Here is a 20,598-nt window from a genome sequence, read left to right as displayed (position 1 = left end):
CACACATAAATGGTACCACACCCCCCCACCCCACAAAAAAACCCAACCCATTCACCACATGTAAGCAGCACAGAGGCAAAGAGGAGATTTCTGAACATTTCCATTTTTCTTTTCCTCTTCTCAGGAATCTTCTTACCACTAAGCGGTCTATGGTCATAGCACTGGTCAGCCTGTTCCGTGGTTGGCAGTGGAAATAACAAATCTCCATTCAGAGATCCAACCTAGGCTGTCCTGTGGACAGGCAGGGGCTACAATAGCGAGCACCTTGTAGCCTCCTTTTCAGCCTCAAGCAATTTTTTCCAAAGCTCCATAAGACCAGGCAACAATAGACCATATTTGCTTCAAAAAACTGCCAGGTTCATCGTCTTTTGCGAGAGTACATGATATAACGAGTCCATGCTAGTCTGCTGTGCTAAGCAGCAGTTGACTTCTAATAGCAAGACATTCTTATTTCCAGAATGAAGGGATCCCAGAGCCAAAAGGCACAGCTAGACAGCATACAAAGGAGATGTACATTATCTCAAATTAAATAAGAATTCTGGCTACATAGCTTTTTGCCTTTTCCCTCCACACCTCATTTCCTCCACATCCCTCTGTAAGTACTTGTAGTGTTGATTGAGAAGGAAAATGTCTGTTTCTGGGTAAAAAAGAAGCTGCTACAAAAATATGCAGCAGTAGCTCAAGAATCAAAAGTAATCCCAGCACATACATCCCATCCCTAGATAACACCATTTTAAAGCTTAATTCTTTAAAAGATTCATCTGACAATGGACAAAATTTAAACTTTCATTCACAAGGCAAATACAATGCTGAAAAGGATACAATTGACATGTACAAAGATCTTACCTTTAAGTTTGTTGTGCTCAGAATCAGCTGGGAAAAGCACATCTGGAAAGAGTTTCTCAAAACTATATCCAGCATATTTAGGTCTGTTCTCCACATAAGTCCGCACTGTTGGCTGCAATTTCTTCATGAATTCAGGGCACGGTGTTCCTAGCTGCTCAATAACTTTATTCCATTGATCAATATCTAAGTTCAAGCAGCTAAGAAAAACATGGCTTGTCTAACATTCAGCATAAAGGCTATGTTAAAACAATGTAAAATATCTAACAGAGATGAAGGTAGCAAGCCGTAATAAAAAACAAGACACTATCAGCTAGAACTAACTTGTCAAAGACAACAGTGATGATGAATAATTGTAAGCTTGGCTGATGAGTGGTGCAGCTAATATTGGTTTTTACCCATAAAATATCCAGACCAGCCAAAAGGATACACTTCCAGAAAGTATAGCGAGTTAAAAACCCACTAAGTTAAAGCAAAGCTCAAATATAAGTTTAACAAAAATCTACATAAAGTGCCTACTTCCTGATTTTACCACATTTACTATTTGTATCACTGTCTAGAGCACACACAGTCAAGTTCTGTTAGATTCAACTACCAAAGTTGCTAGGCATCAGTTAGGCATTATAGGCATACGCCGCTCATCAGTATTTATATACTTGACAGCATGGCTTGAGCTCTGGTTGTGTAATATACGAGGTGTGTGCCAGCTAGCAGAGAGGTTGCATTGGACCAAACAGATGTGAAATCCTGGCCACACTGAAGTCAATGGGAACTTTGCCTATACTCCTGTTCACCTAAGTGCTAGATATTACAACCATGAGTACATTATAAAATTTCTACGGAAGATAGACAAATTTAATAAAACCCCATAAATCTAATGCAGTTCTCATTTAAAATGTCTTAAACACAAAACAATTTTAATTACTTCAGTAAGTAATAAAATTAAAGCCAAGTTTTTCAAACTGGAATGAACACAAGATAAATCCATAAATAAGAGGGGTCTAATTTTCAGGGCCACTGAACACTTGCAGCTCCCATCAAGTTCAACAGAAACGGGGGATGCTCAGGAGATGTGAAAAAATTAAGCTATTTTATTAAGGTACCTGAACTCTGGCCATGCATATTTGAACATTTAGACTCTTGATTTTTAATATAACAGGAAGTGGCCATAGTTCAATACGCTTCTTCTTGTGCTGAATTCTAAGAACGCAACAAGTTCCACTGAAGTCAATAAAACTATAAGCCTAAACCTGATAGATTTAAGATATTAAACTGAATCAGGGCCAGTGTCATTAGAACTGCAGCCCTGGCAGCTGGATGATCTAGAATAAGACAGATAATTCTACTTCAATCTGAAAATATAGGAAATAAGTTCACAGATTTGGGCTTCTTCCAGTAACTTTACCTTTAAAGCCAACAAATCCAGAATTTAATGCTTGGTTTAACCAATAAAATTAGTCAAAAAGTTTTGGGGAGGAAGTGAATGGAACTCTGCTCAAACAAAACTTCTGATTTTAGTAATGTCTACTGGTTATGCAGATTCTTTCAGTCCAGTTTCCATCTAACAAGTCCCTGCTGGAGGTACCTTCAAGATAGCAATGCCCAGAGAGACACTACAAGCTCATTCACTGAATAAAAACACAGGCCTGGTAGTTATATCTAAAAGATACTTGGAAGATTCACTTTTATATTGCATTTTACATCATATATATTCAGCTAAGAAAAGCATTACTGGAGCTTTCCTTCAAAGTAGCACACAAAGCATAACCTGAGAAATTGTGACACTAGCTGGACTGGTGAGGAATTTTTTCTAATTTTTGTCTGCTTACAAACACAAAAAACATTGGTGAAGTATTTAGACAATAGCCGAGACACATAACCGATAAAAGGACTGCACTACATAAGAAGTTCAACTTAATTATGGCAACACTCAGAAGCAACACAAAGGCACCAAATAAAAATCAAAAGTAAAAATAAAGGGGTAAAAAAAACCATCAGTGTGTCGATAGCTGCTCGTCTTTCTAAAAGTTAGTTTGCATGAATTGCTAAATGCAGCTTTGCAAGTATAGCTATTTGTTTAGTTTGCAAATGCTTTTCCCATAAACATCTTTGTGACAATCAGAACTAAAAATCCATGAACTCACAAATGGTATTTTGAAACAGTAATTTAAACAGTGTCTTAGCAGTCAGCAGAGGAGGAGACAGACTAGCCTGACACAGAACTGAATTGCTGCAGTACTTTTGACCTTTCAAACCTACATCCTAGGCCAAAGGTAAGGATACGATCTGTACCAGGAAATAAAACACCACCTTTGATCATTTCTCCCATGATGCACCCAACTGACCAAATGTCAACTGAAAACAAAATGCAATGACATTAACATAAAAAGGTAGTTATTAAAATAAAATAAAACAAAAAATAATCCACACATACGTAAAGTAATTATAAAAAGCCGTGTATAATGGAAATGAGTGAAGGTGACTGTGCGCTAACTACGATACCAGCAGAGACTATGTCCTACTGCTAGATGCAGCCTGAGTATTACTGAAGTTCTTACCTCGACAATTTTTGAAATGTATCACAAAAAATTCATGTCCATTTAAGAAAAAAATTGACCCATGTACATTTCCATGACAGAACATTAAAAGGTGAATCTAACTAATTCAACCTGCTGCAGAAGCACAAGGATACAGTCCCTTCCTGGAAAGAGGATTTTGTGGCAAACCATTTCGCCCATAATGCACCCCACAGACCATAAATCCACTATGTTTGTAGCACAAAAAGAAGGAAAAGCAAAGCAAACGGTCATTTAAAATTAAAGAAGCAGAACATGACTGCATCCTATCAACTACAGACAGCACAGAAAGGAAAGAAATCATCATGGTATTAAGCAATTAAATTATTTTAAATATACAGTATCTTTAAGATTATCTTTTCATCTGGCTTAAAGAAAAGTCAGAAGAATAGCCTTTTGATTAAAACACGATCTAAACATAAAGTGAGAGAGGTGCACATAGTCAGTCAGTATAAAGCCCAACTTGAAGTTCTGGGGCTTGGAATAACAATATGTAATATTTCCACACACAGATTTGCTCGGAATAGCAAAGATAAATATATGTATGTAAATGCTTCATTCTGCTTCCAAGAATCATTTTAAACGCTAGCAAACGAAATTCCCATTTGAAAGAAGAAAGTGTGTTTCAGTAGTGTATGCTTTTACAGCAAAATTTAAGAGTTACTGGTTAAATTTGATTAAGCGGGAACAGAAGAAACTTTTGCAAAGTACTTCCTGAAAAGCGCTTTACTGTGCAGTCCTCTCTCCCTTTAAATTAAAAGGGAATAGAGCAATAAAAGATCATTTAGCATTTTAGAGGATCAGTTAAAAAGATCAGTTTGTTCCTGGAAGTGGTTAGATTAGAACTGATTGATTGACAAATACTCCTCTAGCAACAATGGAACATAATGTCTGATACAAAAGAAACAAACACTCATAATAATACGAGTTTTTATATAAAAAGTACTTAGACTTTCTGCCTACCTCTCACTTTCTTTAAAAAAAAAAAAACTCAAGCCACCTTGGAAGACATCCCCACTACAGTAGAAGTTTACTTTTTACAGCTATCCCAATTTTCTTTGCTACTGTTGCTGATTTTTATGCAAGGGTTTTCTTGAAATCAGTGATAAATTTGTATTACAATTTACTCCTTGTCAGCTTAGAATTTCACTGAAGTAGAAAACAATGGGTTTTAAATGAGAACACTTGCATAATAGAAAGCATGTGTAACAGTACTGAGTTAAACTACAGCAGCCAGACACTTTTTACTCAAAATATTTCCTTTCCCCTTGTTTAAGAGTTCCTCTAAAATATTTCCTAAATCAATCTCCTGATTACAATCACAACTTTACATATTAGGTGTTAAAATTAAGGGCCTGGTTCATTTTTGAAAAGTTTACTGCTTGTAAATCCCAGATAATAATTACATAAGTTGTGGCACATAAATCACCACTTTTGAAAATTGTGTTAACACTGTCTTCTTAAATAGTTTTCAAGTATTTAAGAACAGTGCAATTTTGTTCTCAACAGTTTAATGGAAATTCTGAATTTTGGTCTTTTCACCTGCAAAGCAATCCTTTACTCTCTTGAAGAGAAATGCACCTGAAACATACTGAAGATAGTTTGGGCTCACAGCGATAAAGTCAATTGTGTGGAGAGTGAGCAAAGAACAACAGTATATGAGCATCAAGGATTTCTGATCATGCAACAAATACCAGGGATTTTAACAGGCTCAAATGAGTTCATGTTAGAAACAAATTCTTTGCTCACCCTTCAAAAATTCCAAAAGTTTGCTCTGAAAAACTCTGTCAGTTACAAAGGTTTCTTTACAAAGATGTTGTGACGCTAAAATGGAATTAAGCCTTAAGAGATGGTCTCAGGAAGTTTGGAATAAAAGATCGTGGGTCCAAGATGATTCTGATGGGACATTTTAATATCACTTTTCCTATTCTTTTAATTGTGATCTGTTGTCTAAAATCCCTACATATGGTAAAGTGAAAGTAAAGTTGATATTAAATAGTGGTAATAAAAGGTAAAAAAATTACAAGGTTGTCTGAATTTCCTGGATTTACAATCCTTGGTTTTAGATAACTACAAGATCCCTTTAAGGTTTTTTGTCCTTAAGCTACAAACACATGCTGAACTATAACTCCATTTTAACAATTTTTTGGTCTGGTACTTTTTAAATTTTTTCAAAAATTAAGATTCCATACCAAAAAAAACCCACACCCCACTAAACAAGAAACCCATGGCCTGTGTCTACACTGGCATGAATTTCCAGAAATGCTTAAAACAGAATAGTTTTTGTTATAAGTATTTCCGGAAAAAGAGCATCTACATTGGCAGGCTGCTTTTCCAGAAAAGCCCTTTTTCCGGAAAAGCGTCCGTGGCCAATGTAGACGCGCTCTTCCAGAAAAGAGCCCCGATCGTCATTTCCGCGATTGGGGCTTTTTCCGGAAAAGACTACTGGGCTGTCTACACTGGCCCTTTTCCGGAACAGTGTTCCGGAATAAGGACTTATGCCCGAGCGGGAGCAGAATTGTTTTTCCGGAATAGCGGCTGATTTTGTACAGTACAGTGTCGTTGCTTTTCCCGAAATTCAAGGGCCAGTGTAGACAGCTCGCAGCTTATTCCGGAAAAGCGGCTGATTTTCCGGAATAAGTGGCCCAGTGTAGACACAGCCATGGAGAATGTGACCATATGACATTGGTCCTTAATTTGCCCAGCTTGTATTTCCACTTGTTAACTGACCAGTGTGCTCTCTCAGTCTGCTTTGGTGCACCAGGAAATCTGACATTTAAATGTTTAAGTATACAAGTTATTTTAGAAGACATCTGTACTAACCATTATAGTCTATCCATTCTACAGTGGGTTATAATTCCTGTCAATAGACTAGTAATACTATAAGCCCTCCAAAAAACAAGTCTTAATTTTTTTAATTGTTTTTTAAAAGGGAAATCTGCTGCCATGTTGGGATTTACATTGTACAACTACGTATGAGACAACAGGCCATAATAATGCAAACAGTGTGACATTGCTTTTAATGAATGCTACTCGGGGAAAAACTTCTGTTTTTTAAATAGGTTCACTTTTAACGTTTCTGCTCATTAGCCACTTTAAAGCCCCGGAGAAAAAAGGAAATAAGTGCCTGACCTAGCCTTATCAGCTAGGTAAATTCAGAGTGGGGAAAAAAAACTTTCATTCCTCGCTAGCCGCACTCAGCGTTGGGTTTCTAAAGAACAACAACGCATAGCTCTTTTACCTAGCCCTTCATACAGCATTTTGGGGGAACACCTGCCCCCATACAAATTAACAGTGATGGGAGGAAAATAGTTCTAGACTCGGAAAAAAAAATATAAACACCACGTAATCACTCACCCAACTGGAGTAACTGTTTCATCATTGTCTTAGACAATGTCTACACTACAGGTTAAGTTGTCATAATCTATGCTGCTTTGGGATGTGAATAAACTCCTCTTCTCCCTCCAGCAACGTAAGTTACACCAACATAAGTGCCAGTGTGGACAGCACTATGCTGCCAACATAGCCAGCACCACTCACGGCTGAAATAATTAAGCCAACAGAGCTCTCTCCGGTTGGCTTATAGTGGCAGCACAAGCATGCTTACAGTGGTGTAGTTGCATCAGTGCCGCTGCAGCCTTCATAAGAGCAGGTGACTGGTTTTTGTACCTGCGCTTGTAAATCCTAAAACAATCTGCAGAAATCAAGACGAACTGATTTGCCCAAACAGTAGCTGTGATAAGCCTAGAGCAGTAGCTCTCAAACTTTTTGGCTGTGCACCACGTGGCTCAATATAAACCTTTCCACGGACCAACGGTTGCTAATGGAAACTCACCATTAATTACATAATTATGCTCGAGCCATTTTGTTAGTGCTGCAGCTAGGGAGACTGGTTTAATTTAAATGATTAAATAGATTAAGGGTTTTAACTTTCTCATGTTAGTTTGTCAAACTTCATTTTAAGTAAAATATTAATTTATGTCCAACACAAAAAGTTTCAAAGTTTTCTTCATTTATGGCAGATGTGAGGAAACTTTTGTGCATCAGGGGCCACTGACCCACAGGGGAAAAAAAAAAATCAGCTGGGGACCACACAAATGAGAAGCAAAAAAAACTCCAAAAACTCCCAACCCTCACTGATGTAGCTCCCAACTGAGACACCTCACTCCTCTGGCATTCCAGCCCCACGGGGCAAGGGGAAGGGAAGGGACAGGGAGGACTGAGGTTCGGGGCTTCCCATAGGCCAGATTTACTCTTCTGGGGTTCTGAAATTAGTGGATTTTATGGACCCCTTTGGGCTCTGGGATGGGGACAAAAATGAGGGGGTCCGTGTGCAGGATAGGGCTGCTAGTGAGAGGGATAAGAACATAAGAATGGCCATACTGGGTCAAACCAAAGGTCCATCTAGCCCAGTACCCTGTCTGCCAACAGTGGCCAATGCCAGATGCCCTAGAGGGAGTGAATCGAAAGGGTAATGATCAAGCAATCTCTCTTCTGCCAGCCATCTTCACCCTCTGACAAGCAGAGGCTGGGGACACCATTCCTTATCCAGCCTAGCTAAGAGCCATTAAGGGACTTAACCTCCATGAATTTATCTAGTTCTCTTTTAAACCCTGTTACAGTCCTAGCCTTCACAACCTCCTCAGGCAAGGAGTTCCACAGATTGACTATGCACTGTGTGAAGAATAACTTCATTTTATTTGTTTCAAACCTGATGCCCGTTAGTTTCATGTGGTTGTCCCTAGTTCTTATATTATGGGAACAAGTAAATAGCTTTTCTTTATTCACTTTCTCCACACCACTCATGATTTTATAGACCTCTATCCTATCCCCCCCTTAGTCTCCTCTTTTCCAAGCTGAAAAGTCCCAGTCTCTTTAATCTCTCCTCATATGGGACCTGTTTCAAACCCCTAATCATTTTAGTTGCCCTTCTCTGAACCTTTTCTAATTCCAGTACACCTTTTTTGAGATGAGGAGACCACATCTGTACACAGTATTCCAGATGTGGGTGTACCATGGATTTAGATAAGGGCAATAAGATATTCTCCATCTTATTCTCTATCCCCTTTTTAATGCTTCCTGTTTGCTTAGTTTGCTCTTAGTTTAAAAACTGCTCTGTGATCTTTTTAATGATAACTGCCAGCAGTCTGGATCCACTTTGGTTTAGGTGGAGCCCATCCTTCCTGTATAGGCTCTCCCTATCCCAAAAGTTTCCCCAGTTCCTTATAAAGCTAAACCCCTCCTCCTTACACTATCATCTTATCCACGCACTAAGACTCTGAAGCTCTGCCTGCCTATCTGGCTCTGTGCGTGGAACTGGAAGCATTTCTGAGAATGCCACCACAGAGGTCCTGGATTTCAGTCTCTTTCCTAGCAGCCTAAATTTGGCCTCCAGGATGTCTCTGCTACCCTTCTCTATGTCACTGGTACCCACCAATGATAGGGATGGGGTGCAGGATCTGGGAGGTAGGTGGGGTATAGAAGGGGGTGAGGGTGCAAGATAGTGTGCAGAAGCAGGGTGGGAGTAGGGTCAGAGAGTGTCTGGCCAGGGGGAGTGAGCAGGATCAAGGGAGGGTACAAGAAGCAACTGTGGATGCAGGAGCAGGCTGGGGGTAGGGTTTCTGGCAAGAGGCAGGGAGATGGGTACAAAGAGTGCCTGGGGCTAAAACTGGGGGGCAGAGTGGCTGAGGGGGTTCCGGGAGATGAAGGGCAGGGAGCCCTGGGAATAAGGCTGGGGTCAAGGTGGCTGGGGGGGAGGGAGATCAGGGAAAAGGAGGGCCAGGGATGCAGCACACCAAGGCGCGGATGGGTAGGTGGTTGACCCCAGGGTGTCCAGCCTTGCAGGGGGTGGGGTCCCACAGGGGTCTAGTCCATGGCACCCTCAGGGGGCGGGTGCTGAGGCTGCTTTGCCTCTCCCCCCAAACCAAGTTCCCATGGATTCAAAGTCCCAAAGGACTCCGAGCCCCCACCTGCCTCCTGTGTGTGCAGGGAGGAGTGTCACCTCCTTCCACAGCTGCCGGGCACGGTGTAGCCCAACCTGCTTCCAGGGAAGGGGGAGTGCCAGCCGCTCACGCACCATGAGAGCCTGCCCCCACCCGGCGAGCCCCGCGCAGCCCAACCTGCTGCCTGCCCCGTGGGGCCAACCAAGGAACACATCTCTGATAACTGCGGACAGCATTTTAAGCACCACACTCAGAGTTGGTCTAATCAATAAGGCCCGAGCAGCTCGTGACCCTCACACACTGGGCTCCCCTATGGTGGACCTGAACTAGTGACAGCAAGAAAGGGAAATTTTCCCCATGAATAGGCAAGGCCACTGAGCCACTGGCAGAACAGGGAACAGAATGTTGGTATTTCAGGAATGATGGCCAGGGTATTACACACCGGGAGAAAGGTATTACACATTCCTGATATTCCCTGAATGCGTAACTCCGCTCCAGCAAATGTTGTCTAGCATCCCTCTTGCCTTCTTTTACTACTACTAATATATTACAGATGAAGGGCCAGAGGGAAAGTATCACCAACCAGTGGTGATAAAAAAAAGCCTGCAAGAAAACTCTGGCCTACCTCATGGACTTCCTTGGATCTCTAAACTTATAACTTGCTATGGATCCCAACTGAACTGGCACATTTTAAAACAGAAACCAATCAATGCCAGCAGTAAGTGGGCTCAGCTTGCATATCCCTCTTCGTGGAGTGTCTCTTTCAAGAACCACCATATTCCAATGCAGCCTTTTTATGCCAATTTAGGAGAATTATTTGCTTTCACATTACAGTTATCAACATGTTCAGTGATGCACTTACAACCCAGGATATTCTGTAGATCAAGGCAGGTAGTACATATAGAAAATGTGCATTTCTCACTTTTTGCAGGTGAAAACAAACCACTGTCCCAAACAGGTTATTTATCTTTTTAAACAAACAAGACCCCCAATTTCTATTTGAGACCAAATGTAAACATTTGTAATAGCTTTTATTTAATATGAACTACTGGGTGTAACCATATTCTATATTTTGGTCAGTGTTACTTTAAAAAGTTTCTACAGCTCGAAAAACATTAACATGTAAAATGTGGTGTTGCCAAACAAAAAATAAAAGCTATGTCAAAGAAAGACTATATTTGCTGACCGTTTTCTTTGTATCCCATCCCTAGGATGACCTCAGGTGCTCTGTAGTAACGAGTCACTACATAAGGCGTCATCATAAAACTAGTTCCTGCAGTTCTGGCCAGTCCAAAGTCAAGAATCTTCAAAGTGCAGTCTGATTTTACTACTATATTACTGGGCTTTAAATCCTTAAAAAGAAACATCATATATGACCGCTAAGACAAGAACAAAACACTCTGTAGTTCACATCTTAAAGAAAATAACCACTGACATAAAAAAATGAAAAACTGGGCCATTTTTATAATTTCTGTCTTCCAATATTTTTTCTCTTATATTAATTAATTTTCATATCTTCTGCCAACTAAAGAATTAAACCTCTGACATTATTCTTCAGCAGTTTATGTAACAAGTAGAGTTAGAAAATAAAAACTAAGGTTACTAGGTAGGTTAGCAATATTTCAAATAATTTGGGGTTAGTGTGAAATGTTAGCACTGAGACAAGAGTTACAAACTGCTCACTTAAATTATAATACACAAAGTGGAACAAGGACAGTTGAATTATTAGAAATAACTCTTACAATTTAATAAAGCAAAACTTTTCATAGTTACAATACATCTCTTCAAGTGAATTACCGTGTAGTAACTATACCAATCTGGATTGCATTACCTCTTGATTTGCTGTAGAAATTTCTCTGAATGATCAGAAGGAAATTCATGCTTGCAAAGGTTTAGTTGGCAATAATTATTTGGTCTGTCATTAGTTTACCAACTTTAATGAAAATGGAACCACTGACTGTATCACTGCAAAAAGCTTCGGGAAGTTAACCACACACCTTTAAAAACAGGAAAATACCTGTACAGTTTCAAGGCATTTTAATTGGAAGATTTGCAACTGAAATTCTTCAGCTGAGCTCGACAATCACATTTTGATTTTCCATTGCCCCTTTTAAACTCAACTTTGTAAAGCATCTGGGGAGACTATGAGCTACATCAGGCCTGGGCAGAATCCAGCCCGTGGAAGCAGTGGGGAGCCCCAGGCAGGTTCCCCTGCCTGCCCTGCAGCCCCAGGGGCACTCTCTCTTTATGAGTCCGGGGGGGGAAGGAAAGGGGGGAACATCCAGACGCTGCTCCTGCTCCCAGCACAATCCCATTGGCCGGTTTCTGGACAGAAACTGGCCAATTGGAGCTGCCTCTTTGATTAATTGGCAGCCATGAAGCACAATCCTCCTGCTCAGTTACCTGTTCAAGCACATGGCCAAGCAGGCAGAAACATTTTAAGTTCTATGGGCAAGTAGGAAGGCTGGTTTGTCTGCTGGCTGGTAAATCTCCTGGCCAGAACCTGCCTCTGGCACCCTACTCCTTCCCTTCCCCAACCCTTTGCCCCCCACTCCTGCTCCGCTACTCCACATGCATCCATATTCCCTCCTAGATCTGGCACCCTAATCTCCTGCCCGAGATCACAATCCCCTCCTCCTCTAGGTCACATCCCAAACCCCTGCACCCTAGTCCCCCGCCCTAGGGTCACAACTGCCTTCTTCACCCAAACTCCCTCCCGGACTCCATTCTCCCTCCTGCACCCCAATCCTTTACCCCAAGCTCCCTTCTGCACCCCACCTCCATCCCAGACCCTGCACCTCGTCCATTAATACCATTGAAGAGCGCAGCCCTCGACCATTTTCCAAAATCTTGTTGGGGGCCGCACACAAGTGAGAAGCAAAAAAATGAAACAAAACCTTCACTGAGGTGCCCTCCCCCTGAATAAGATGGGGAAAGATACTCCCCACATTCTCCTCGCACACCAGAGCTTTGGGGGGGTCCAGACTAGAAGAGCAAGCAAAGTATTACAAGACGCTATGTATTTCTAAGTGTCAAAAATATCAGTATTTTATTAAGAACTCTAGAAAATTATGGTAAAACAAACAAAAAAAAGCAGTCATGTAGCACTTTAAAGACTAACAAGATAGTTTATTAGGTGATGAGCTTTCGTGGGGCAGACCTTCTTCTTCAGGTCATTATGTTACTAGAAAATTATGTTACACAAATTTGTAATGCACAGACAACCTGAACTTCCCTATTTCCCTGATTGGAGTGCCTAATTAAGCAACCTTGACTTAATATAAATATCACAAGAGGAAACATTCTGAGGCTTACAGGATAGATTTTTTTCCAAGCAACACAGTTGTATTGTTTCAGCCACAGTACTAGGCAATATTTGATTATGCAAAGAATTTTTAGAGGTATGTAATGTAACTGCTACTTTTCAAACAGCCAAAATAAAGATTACATTACATTATGGCAGTTTAAAAATATAGAGAATTTCAGATTTGGTTACCAAAATATGGAACGGGAGCTTAGTCGGTTTAACCAATTAGTGGAAGAAGTAACTCTTTCCAGGTACACTTTCCTTCTGATATCCACTGGGACAAGAATTCTACTGCAAATTAGAGGTGGTAATGCAATCCATTATACAGATTTTAGACAGTTTAGTCTAGCCAAACTGAGATCCAGTTGAGGATAGATTCAGACTTGTTTCAAGTTTACAGACACACATCTGAGAGCGTGTTTGCATGCACACCCACCCACCACAGTACGACTTTAAAAGTATATACATGCTTTCCATATTAATAGGGTTTTTTCCTGAATCCTTAATGCTGATGACAAGAACAATAGGCTGTATTTTTAAAACATAGTATACCACTAACCCTATGAATAATTCCAGCAGAGTGAAGATGCTTGATACCGCACAGCATTTGATAAAGAAGGTACGACATTCGTTCATGGTCTAGCTCCATCTGAATCACCTGGCAGAGATTTGCATCCATGAGCTCCATCACTATGTAACTTATGAAGCAACAAGGAAAGAGTCATTAGAAGATATGGTATATTGTCTGAGATCCATTCTACTGCATATGTCTATGACAAGTAACTAAATATTTATATGCATGGGTAAAAATTAGACTTACACATCTTGAAATTCTTCCAGGGATTTCTGTGGTGTGAACACGTTTAGCAGACCAATTATCTGAGGAGAGAAATTTTAAAACCTCACAAAAAAGGTCAACACATAGATTTTGCTTGCCTGTGCAGAAACTGGACACTGGCCTTACCATTTCATTGTAGGAGGCACAAACAGTTTTACAGCAGAATCATTCAGGCAACCAAGTTACTGCTTTTATAAATGCCATGCTACAATTACCACCACATTCAACATAAAAAGGAGAATATTTTCATGCATGCAAGATTAACGCTGGAGCTGTGCTTGTGAAACTGATACGAAGGGCTAGGTCACATTGTAGCCAGCACTCTGGGTGCTCAGCTCACTCCAGTAGGCTGCCCAGCCCAGATCCGATGTGTCTGAGACCAGGGTGAGCGACGTAGATGGGGTCCCCGGCAGCACTGACCTGAGATCCTGCCACCAGTCCACAGACTTGACACCATGACCATATGGTCCAGTCTGGTGCCTTTAGGAATGTAAACTGAGGCCAGTCATGTTTGTAGAGGCCTCAGATGAAGCTGGGCATGGCTGACCACATATGTGCACGCAGCCATGTGGCTTACCAGCCACAGACACATGTGGGCCATGGTGAGCCTTTATGTAGGAGATTAAGTCCACAATGGCCTGAAATGCACTTCTGGCAGGCAGGCAGGCAGGCCAGCCCTGGCCCATGTGGAGTTGAGAACTGTCTGATAAGCTAGGTGTTGGATTGGCCCTAATGCAGACTCTTCTGTGTTTAACAGGCCCAGATCACTGCAGGTGGCATGCAGCAGATCGAGGCTCCTTTGCACCTGCTTCAGAGACCTGTCCTTTATGAGCCAGTCGTTGAGATGTGGGAAGATCTGGAACCTGTCCCCCGAACATCTGAGGTAAGCAGCTAATGGTGCCATGCATTTCACAAACGCCCCGGACAGGACAAAAGGGCAGCAACGTGAACCCAACCCGAACTCAACCCAGGAACGTCGAGTCATTTTCAAGCCAGCCCTGAACACAACACTTCCCTTCCAAACTTGTGAGAGCCACATCTTGTCCTTGGGGCTCAGCCTTGTGGGGGCATCCCCCATGCCCACAGTCCATCTCCAGCCACCTCCTGGCTGCGAGGTTAGCGCGGCGATGACTTCGTTCCCCATTCTTAGCAGCCATCCTAGCCATACTGTGCACGATGCGGAACAAAAGGCACTGAGACTTGTTGGCACGCTAAGACCTCAGCACACGGCGCAGCAATGTGGCAGTGGTTAGCAGAAACAGGGCACACAACCACCGCTATGCCAGCCCATGAAGAGGTGGCGATCAGAAATTACCCAATCTGACCAGAGAGAGTCACAGGTTTTTAAATCCCAATCTGACCTGAAACCAGTGCTTGTAGTCGGTGCCACTGGGTGCAGGCTCTAGAGCGTACAGCTTCTAGCAAAACAAGGAGCTGGCTCCTACCAGCTATTTCCAGGGCAATTCTGATAAGCAGCCATTTGGCCTATCAGCATCTCTGCTTTATTTGATGGCCATAACCAGAATCTGAAAAGTTCCATTTGTGTCCTGCAAGACCTCCAACTCACACATCAAAATCTGCTCTCTCTTCTATCCTTCCTAAGCAAACTCTTCAGCAGATGCAGCACAGAAGGGAGATTGAAGTTACCTCATCCAAGTACTTCATCCAAGTGCCTGCCTATACCACAGCTAGCAGAGCAGCACTATGTCTCCTGCCTTCAGCATGGAAGCAAGGGCGGGGACAAGAATTATGGAAAAACACAGTGGTGGTGCTCGGAAACATTCTCCAATACTCTGGGTTTTGACAGGCCACCCTTCAGCTTATATAAGGTGTTACTTCCTTATGATGCCTTTACTCTTACATTTATCAGGCTTTTTCTTAACACAAATGTTTAAGGAAAGACATTTCACTTACATTTTTGTGATTTACACACTTCATGAGAACCAGCTCTCTGTAGGCTCGTTTAGCATGGGTTTGATTCTGAAATGGCCGGCTTAGCTTCTTGATTGCAACATTTCGTTCCAGGATGGCATCATAGGCTGCACTGCAATTAAAAATAAACCATGGTTATGTCATCAAGATGTTAATTCCTGGGTTAAATGTGTTTTATAAATCAGTTACTCCTTAAAACATGCTCTTCTATCTCAGCAAGAAGAAAGACTCAGTGGAGTAACCATCTTAGTCCTGTGGCACCTTAAAGACTAACAGATTTACTTGAGCATAAGCTTTCTTGCGTAAAAACCACTTCCTGAGATGGGAACAATAAGGAAGAGTATTGTACCCATTTCAGAGATAGGAATGTGACACTGGTTAATGGACTATCCATTCTTAATATATCTTTCTGATATTAAGGGGATACAAACTGAATGTAACTACAAAGAGAGTTGTCGCTGTCCTTTTCCATGACAATGCAGGCTCATCCAGAATTCACATTAGCTCTTTTGATACCACATCATAGTGCAAGCACCCATTTTACTGTGTTGGTAATTCCCACCCCTAATAATACCTCATTCAAAACTGTTACTCTTCAAGTGTCTCACCTGCATGATTTGAATTTAATCAAATAGATTAGCTTTCCTTTGTCTAGATTACAGAAATTTACACAGTAGTTTGTAAGCACTGAATAAAACATTCACCTGTAGAGATTCAAGCAACTTTATTTCTTGCCCACATTCCTAATGTCATTCAGTTTGTCATTTCTATGTCCTCTTGGTATCTGCAGTATCTTCTGATTTAGTGTCAGCTGCAGGTTAATGCCGCCAAGCTACTCTGAGAACTGTGAACATGTAGTCTATCAAGACTATACAATCAAACAATGCTAGCTTCTACTCCATTGCAGAGTTCGGTTAAGTCACACAGGGAAAATCAGTATATCATACTTAGCACTATCCTAATCTCACAAACCCTCATTTACATTTCCCAAATGTACCAAACTAGGGATGTAGTAGTGTAGTTGATTAACAGATTAACCAATAAGCAAAAGCTTATAGGTTAATGCTATAGAACTATATGTATTCTCCCCTGCCCTCTACCACTAGTAAATTTTTAGCAGGTTGGCCGGCTCACTCCTGGCTCATGCCAAGTCTGGGAGCTACCCCTACTGCAGCTCTGCTTTTAAAGTGTATTAGGAGCCAAGTGGGCAGGGAGTCCAGTTCAGTTCTGCTGTATCAGAGACAGCAGCGCTGGGTGACAGGTAGCCAGTCTGAGAGGGGAGCTGGTTTTAAAACAGCTGCCCTCCCCCCTCCCTCATGGATCAGCTCCTGCAGTGGCATGAAGTGGTAGGGGGCTCCTCAAGAGTGGGGATGGAGCTTACTGGCTACCAGCCCCACCCCTGGGAAACCAATTATTTAATTAACTGATATTTAACATCCCTAAATCAAACTATCACATAATTGGCAGTATTTGAAACACAAATGAGAGGGGAGGTTCTAGGTTAGAGGCAAACTGCTCTGGTTGAGTTCAAGAGGGATGGGCTATTACATGTCATTAAATTAGTCCCTCAATTTGAGAATCAAATTCTTTCACTCAAACATTTACAGATCATTCTCCATCCTAATGACTCTACCGTACTTTTCCGGAAAATACAGTAGTCCTCACACTTTCAATCTTCTCTTCTAAAGTAAGTGAAGATTATTTATGCTCAAATTTAAAGAAAACTTACCACACTATTCCTTGTGCCCCTGATCCTATAGGTTTTAAATTCTGATATCGTTTCAGTACAGTGAAAGTAGAATCTCCAATCTCTACACTGTAGAAATTGCTGTCACGCTTGCTTCTGCTCATGACGACAAGTTAGTTAGATAACTTCATCCAAAATTCACTCACAATCTGTAAAGCAAAAAGAAATATAGTTGTAATTGGCAAACTTTGGTTTTCTAAGTATCAAATACAAAAAGCTGTCTTGTTGGAAGATTTTCTCTTCTAGATCCACTTTTGCCAATTATATGGGGAACATCTCTAGAAAGACAGCACCAGATCTGTCACTCTGAGGTTTTATACTGTAAGGTTTTCAAACCAGAGATAGTGTCTTTGAACATACCTGTATACCTTAAACAAAAAAAAAAAAGGTCCCAATCAAGATAAAGGTGATCTTAGTGACTATCACAATACAAACAAATTATTAGCATACAGTCTGAGGTTAAAAACTAAATCCTGCCTAATAGGGACCTACCACAGTACAACATTCACAAACCAGAAATACTGAGTTGAGCAAGTCAGAGTTCCAGGAAGAAAAATTGATGAGTTTCAGGGAAAGAGAAGTACGATTTATCTTTTAACCTACCAAGAGTAACCTTCAAATGCCCTGGAGTTTAACAACATGCCAAAACCGGAGGGCAGAGGAGAGTCTGACAAATATAAACTACAAAAAAGATCAGAGAAAGGAAGGGAAAGTTTGCATCTTTCTGCACAGGAAGAAAGGAAGTCTTACCATAGGATGCATATTCCTTAAAGACCCCTATGTTCAATTTGCACCAAACAAACAAAAAAAAAAAAACCACCAGACAATACCACTATTAAGGTTACATTACCGAACCTTAACCCTATGCACTGCCAGTCTCTGTGATTAATGACTATTTCTCATCTTTCTCCCCTACATGGTTGTAAATTAATTTTACGTGAATCCTAACTGTGCAATCTTAATACAGGTTGTGTGGAATTATCCAAGTAAGTGGTCCTTAGAAGGGCATGGGAACAAAACAGTGGCCCCAAGTGTCACTCCAAAGATGCATCTAGTCCAGTATCTTGTCTTCCAACAGTGGCCAATACCAAGTGCCCCGGAGGAAATGAACACAAGTAATCAACAAGTGATCCATCTCCTGTCACCCATTCCCAGCCCTAACAAACAGAGGATAGGGACACCATCCCTACCCATCCTGGATAAGAGTCATAGATTCATGGAGGTTAGGTCCATCAATCTAGTTCTTTTTAAAGCCTTCTTTGGCTTCACAACATCTTCTGGCAGCAAGTTCTACAGGCTGACTATATGGTGCGTGAAGAAAAACTTCCTTTTTTTTATTTTAAACCTGCTGCCTATTAATTTAATTGCATGATCTTAGTTCTTTCATTATGGGAGGGAATAAATAGCTTTTACTTTCTCCACACCACTCGTGATTTTGTAGACCTCTATCATATACCCATTTAGTCATCTCTTTTCTAAGCTGAAAAGCCCCAGTCTTCTTATTCTTCCCTTGTGTGGCAGCCATTCCATATCCCTAATCATTTTTGTTTCCTTTTTCTGAACCTTTTCCAAATCCAACTTTTTCTCTTTTTTTTTTTTTTTTTGAGATGCGGCAACCACATCTCCATGCAGTATTCAAGATGTGGGCATTACATGGATTTATACAGAGGCAATATGATATATTCTATCTTATTATGTATCCCTTTCTTAATGATTCCCAGCATTCTGTTTGCTTTTTTTGCCTACCACTGCACACAGAGTGGATATTTTCAGAGAACTATCCACAATGATGCCAAGATCGCTCTCAAATGTTAATAGCGAATGCAGGCCACATCATTTTATATGGATAGCTGGGATTATGTTTTTAATATGCATTACTAACCTAATATTAAAACCTCGCTCACATTTGACTGGAACAAGAAGTGTTTTACCTCTAATGGCTAAGAAGCATGCTTTACATTATTAATTTAGTAATTTATTCAGCTGCTCAACAGAAACAACAGGGCCTTAGCTCTTATGCACCATTCCTGGTTATTTATTTGTATTATGTATACTTGCTTTATTTTAAAAGCCACTTGAAAAAGGGAACAATGTTTTCTTCAGAGAGAAAAATCAGAAAATGGTGTTTGTTGTTAGTCTGATTATTTACATAGAAGTCATACATTTGGTGTAGTTCATTAAAATAAGTGTTCTAAAATTAGAATTCTCTAAGAATGTAGAAGTTCAGCAAATTCTGTTCTCAGCTGATCTATATTCAATTTAGCTACCAGCTGCAATAAAATAAAGGGAATTAGAGAGGACTAAAATGATGTGTTTATAAATGATTTAGTATATTATATAATCTAAAATAAACTTCTGTGATGGGCATCATCTGTCTGAGAAGAAGGGCTTGTGAAACTAGCTTTGTTACACAAACCCCAAAGGCTCAATTCACTAACTACAGGAGTTGATGTCAGCTCCCCTAACAGGATGGAGAAGTTCTATGGAATACCTCCTTAGAGCAGACAACTGTCAGAGAGACAGGAAAGGAAAACTGTATACAATTCCTGAGCCCATATTGTAAACAAAGAATGGAGGCAGAAGCCTAGGACTTGTATTTACTTCCCTTAGGCCCACAGTACATGATTCCATCAATGACTTCTCTCCCCCACTCTGTAAATGCCCATCAAGGTTTTGTCTTTGGTCTCTCTCTCTCCCAGTTCATCTCACCTGCTCATTTGGCTTCAGACCACGCCGTAGAGCAACTCCTCCCACATCTCCCTTGTTGGTCAGCCTCCATCCACACTATGGTTTGCTTACCAAGCAGAGTGAGCAGTGGGCTCATCCCACTCCTCTCGCCAACCTCTCTCCCCTGTCAATCCCGCTATCCAGGCTTGGTGTCACCGCACTTTCCACTTCCCCCAAGCCACATACAGGGTGGCAACAGTTTTGTTGCCTCTTCCTATACAGCAGTCTCTAAAGTCTGTCCCTTCTTCCTCACTGTTATGCCATCTCCACCTCCACTAAAGGAACAGCTTCCTTGCTAGCTTCTCTGATGGACAACTTGCTCCCCTAATCACACCCAAAAAGCTTCTTCTCATATAATCAGAGGCCAAGGAGAACAACTTTTCTCCCTCCTCCTTATAACACCAATAATCACGCAGCCACTTCCATCAGACTGATCCAGGAATCCACCCATGCAATCAACTCCAATGCCAACTCTGTCCACATATCTAAACAGGCATTATCATCACAGGACCTAACCACATTAACCATCACATCAGAGGCTCGTACAACTACACATCCACTAATGTGATCTATGCCATCAAGTGCCAGCAATGCCCCTTCTACCATGTATATTGGCCAAACTGGACAGTCTCTACAGAAGGAGAGCATTAATTAGCCTCATGCATTGTATGCTCTAGACTGATGGG

The 20,598-nt window shown here is 41.1% G+C and overlaps 1 protein-coding gene across 7 annotated transcripts in view; it reads right to left on the bottom strand.

Annotated features, from left to right (window-relative positions):
• MAPK8 (mitogen-activated protein kinase 8) overlaps nt 1-20,598 on the bottom strand; it is a 78,518-nt gene that overhangs the window by 12,513 nt on the left and 45,407 nt on the right. For 6 of the 7 annotated variants that reach the window (XM_075934651.1, XM_075934657.1, XM_075934655.1 and 3 more), the window contains 7 exons: nt 17,168-17,334; nt 15,421-15,550; nt 13,489-13,547; nt 13,228-13,366; nt 10,548-10,713; nt 3,127-3,198; nt 847-1,029 (listed from right to left, as the gene is read on the bottom strand). In XM_075934651.1, coding sequence (XP_075790766.1) covers nt 847-1,029; nt 3,127-3,198; nt 10,548-10,713; nt 13,228-13,366; nt 13,489-13,547; nt 15,421-15,550; nt 17,168-17,289 — 871 coding nt within the window. In that variant the 5' untranslated portion in view covers nt 17,290-17,334. Of the gene's footprint in view, nt 1-846; nt 1,030-3,126; nt 3,199-3,535; nt 3,608-10,547; nt 10,714-13,227; nt 13,367-13,488; nt 13,548-15,420; nt 15,551-17,167; nt 17,335-20,598 lie in introns of all 7 variants that reach the window. The other variant, XM_075934656.1, reaches the window with a different exon arrangement.

This window comes from Pelodiscus sinensis, chromosome 8, assembly GCF_049634645.1.
Source record: "Pelodiscus sinensis isolate JC-2024 chromosome 8, ASM4963464v1, whole genome shotgun sequence".
NCBI classification, from domain to species: Eukaryota; Metazoa; Chordata; order Testudines; family Trionychidae; genus Pelodiscus; species Pelodiscus sinensis.
This window is presented reverse-complemented; position numbering and strand designations above follow the sequence as displayed.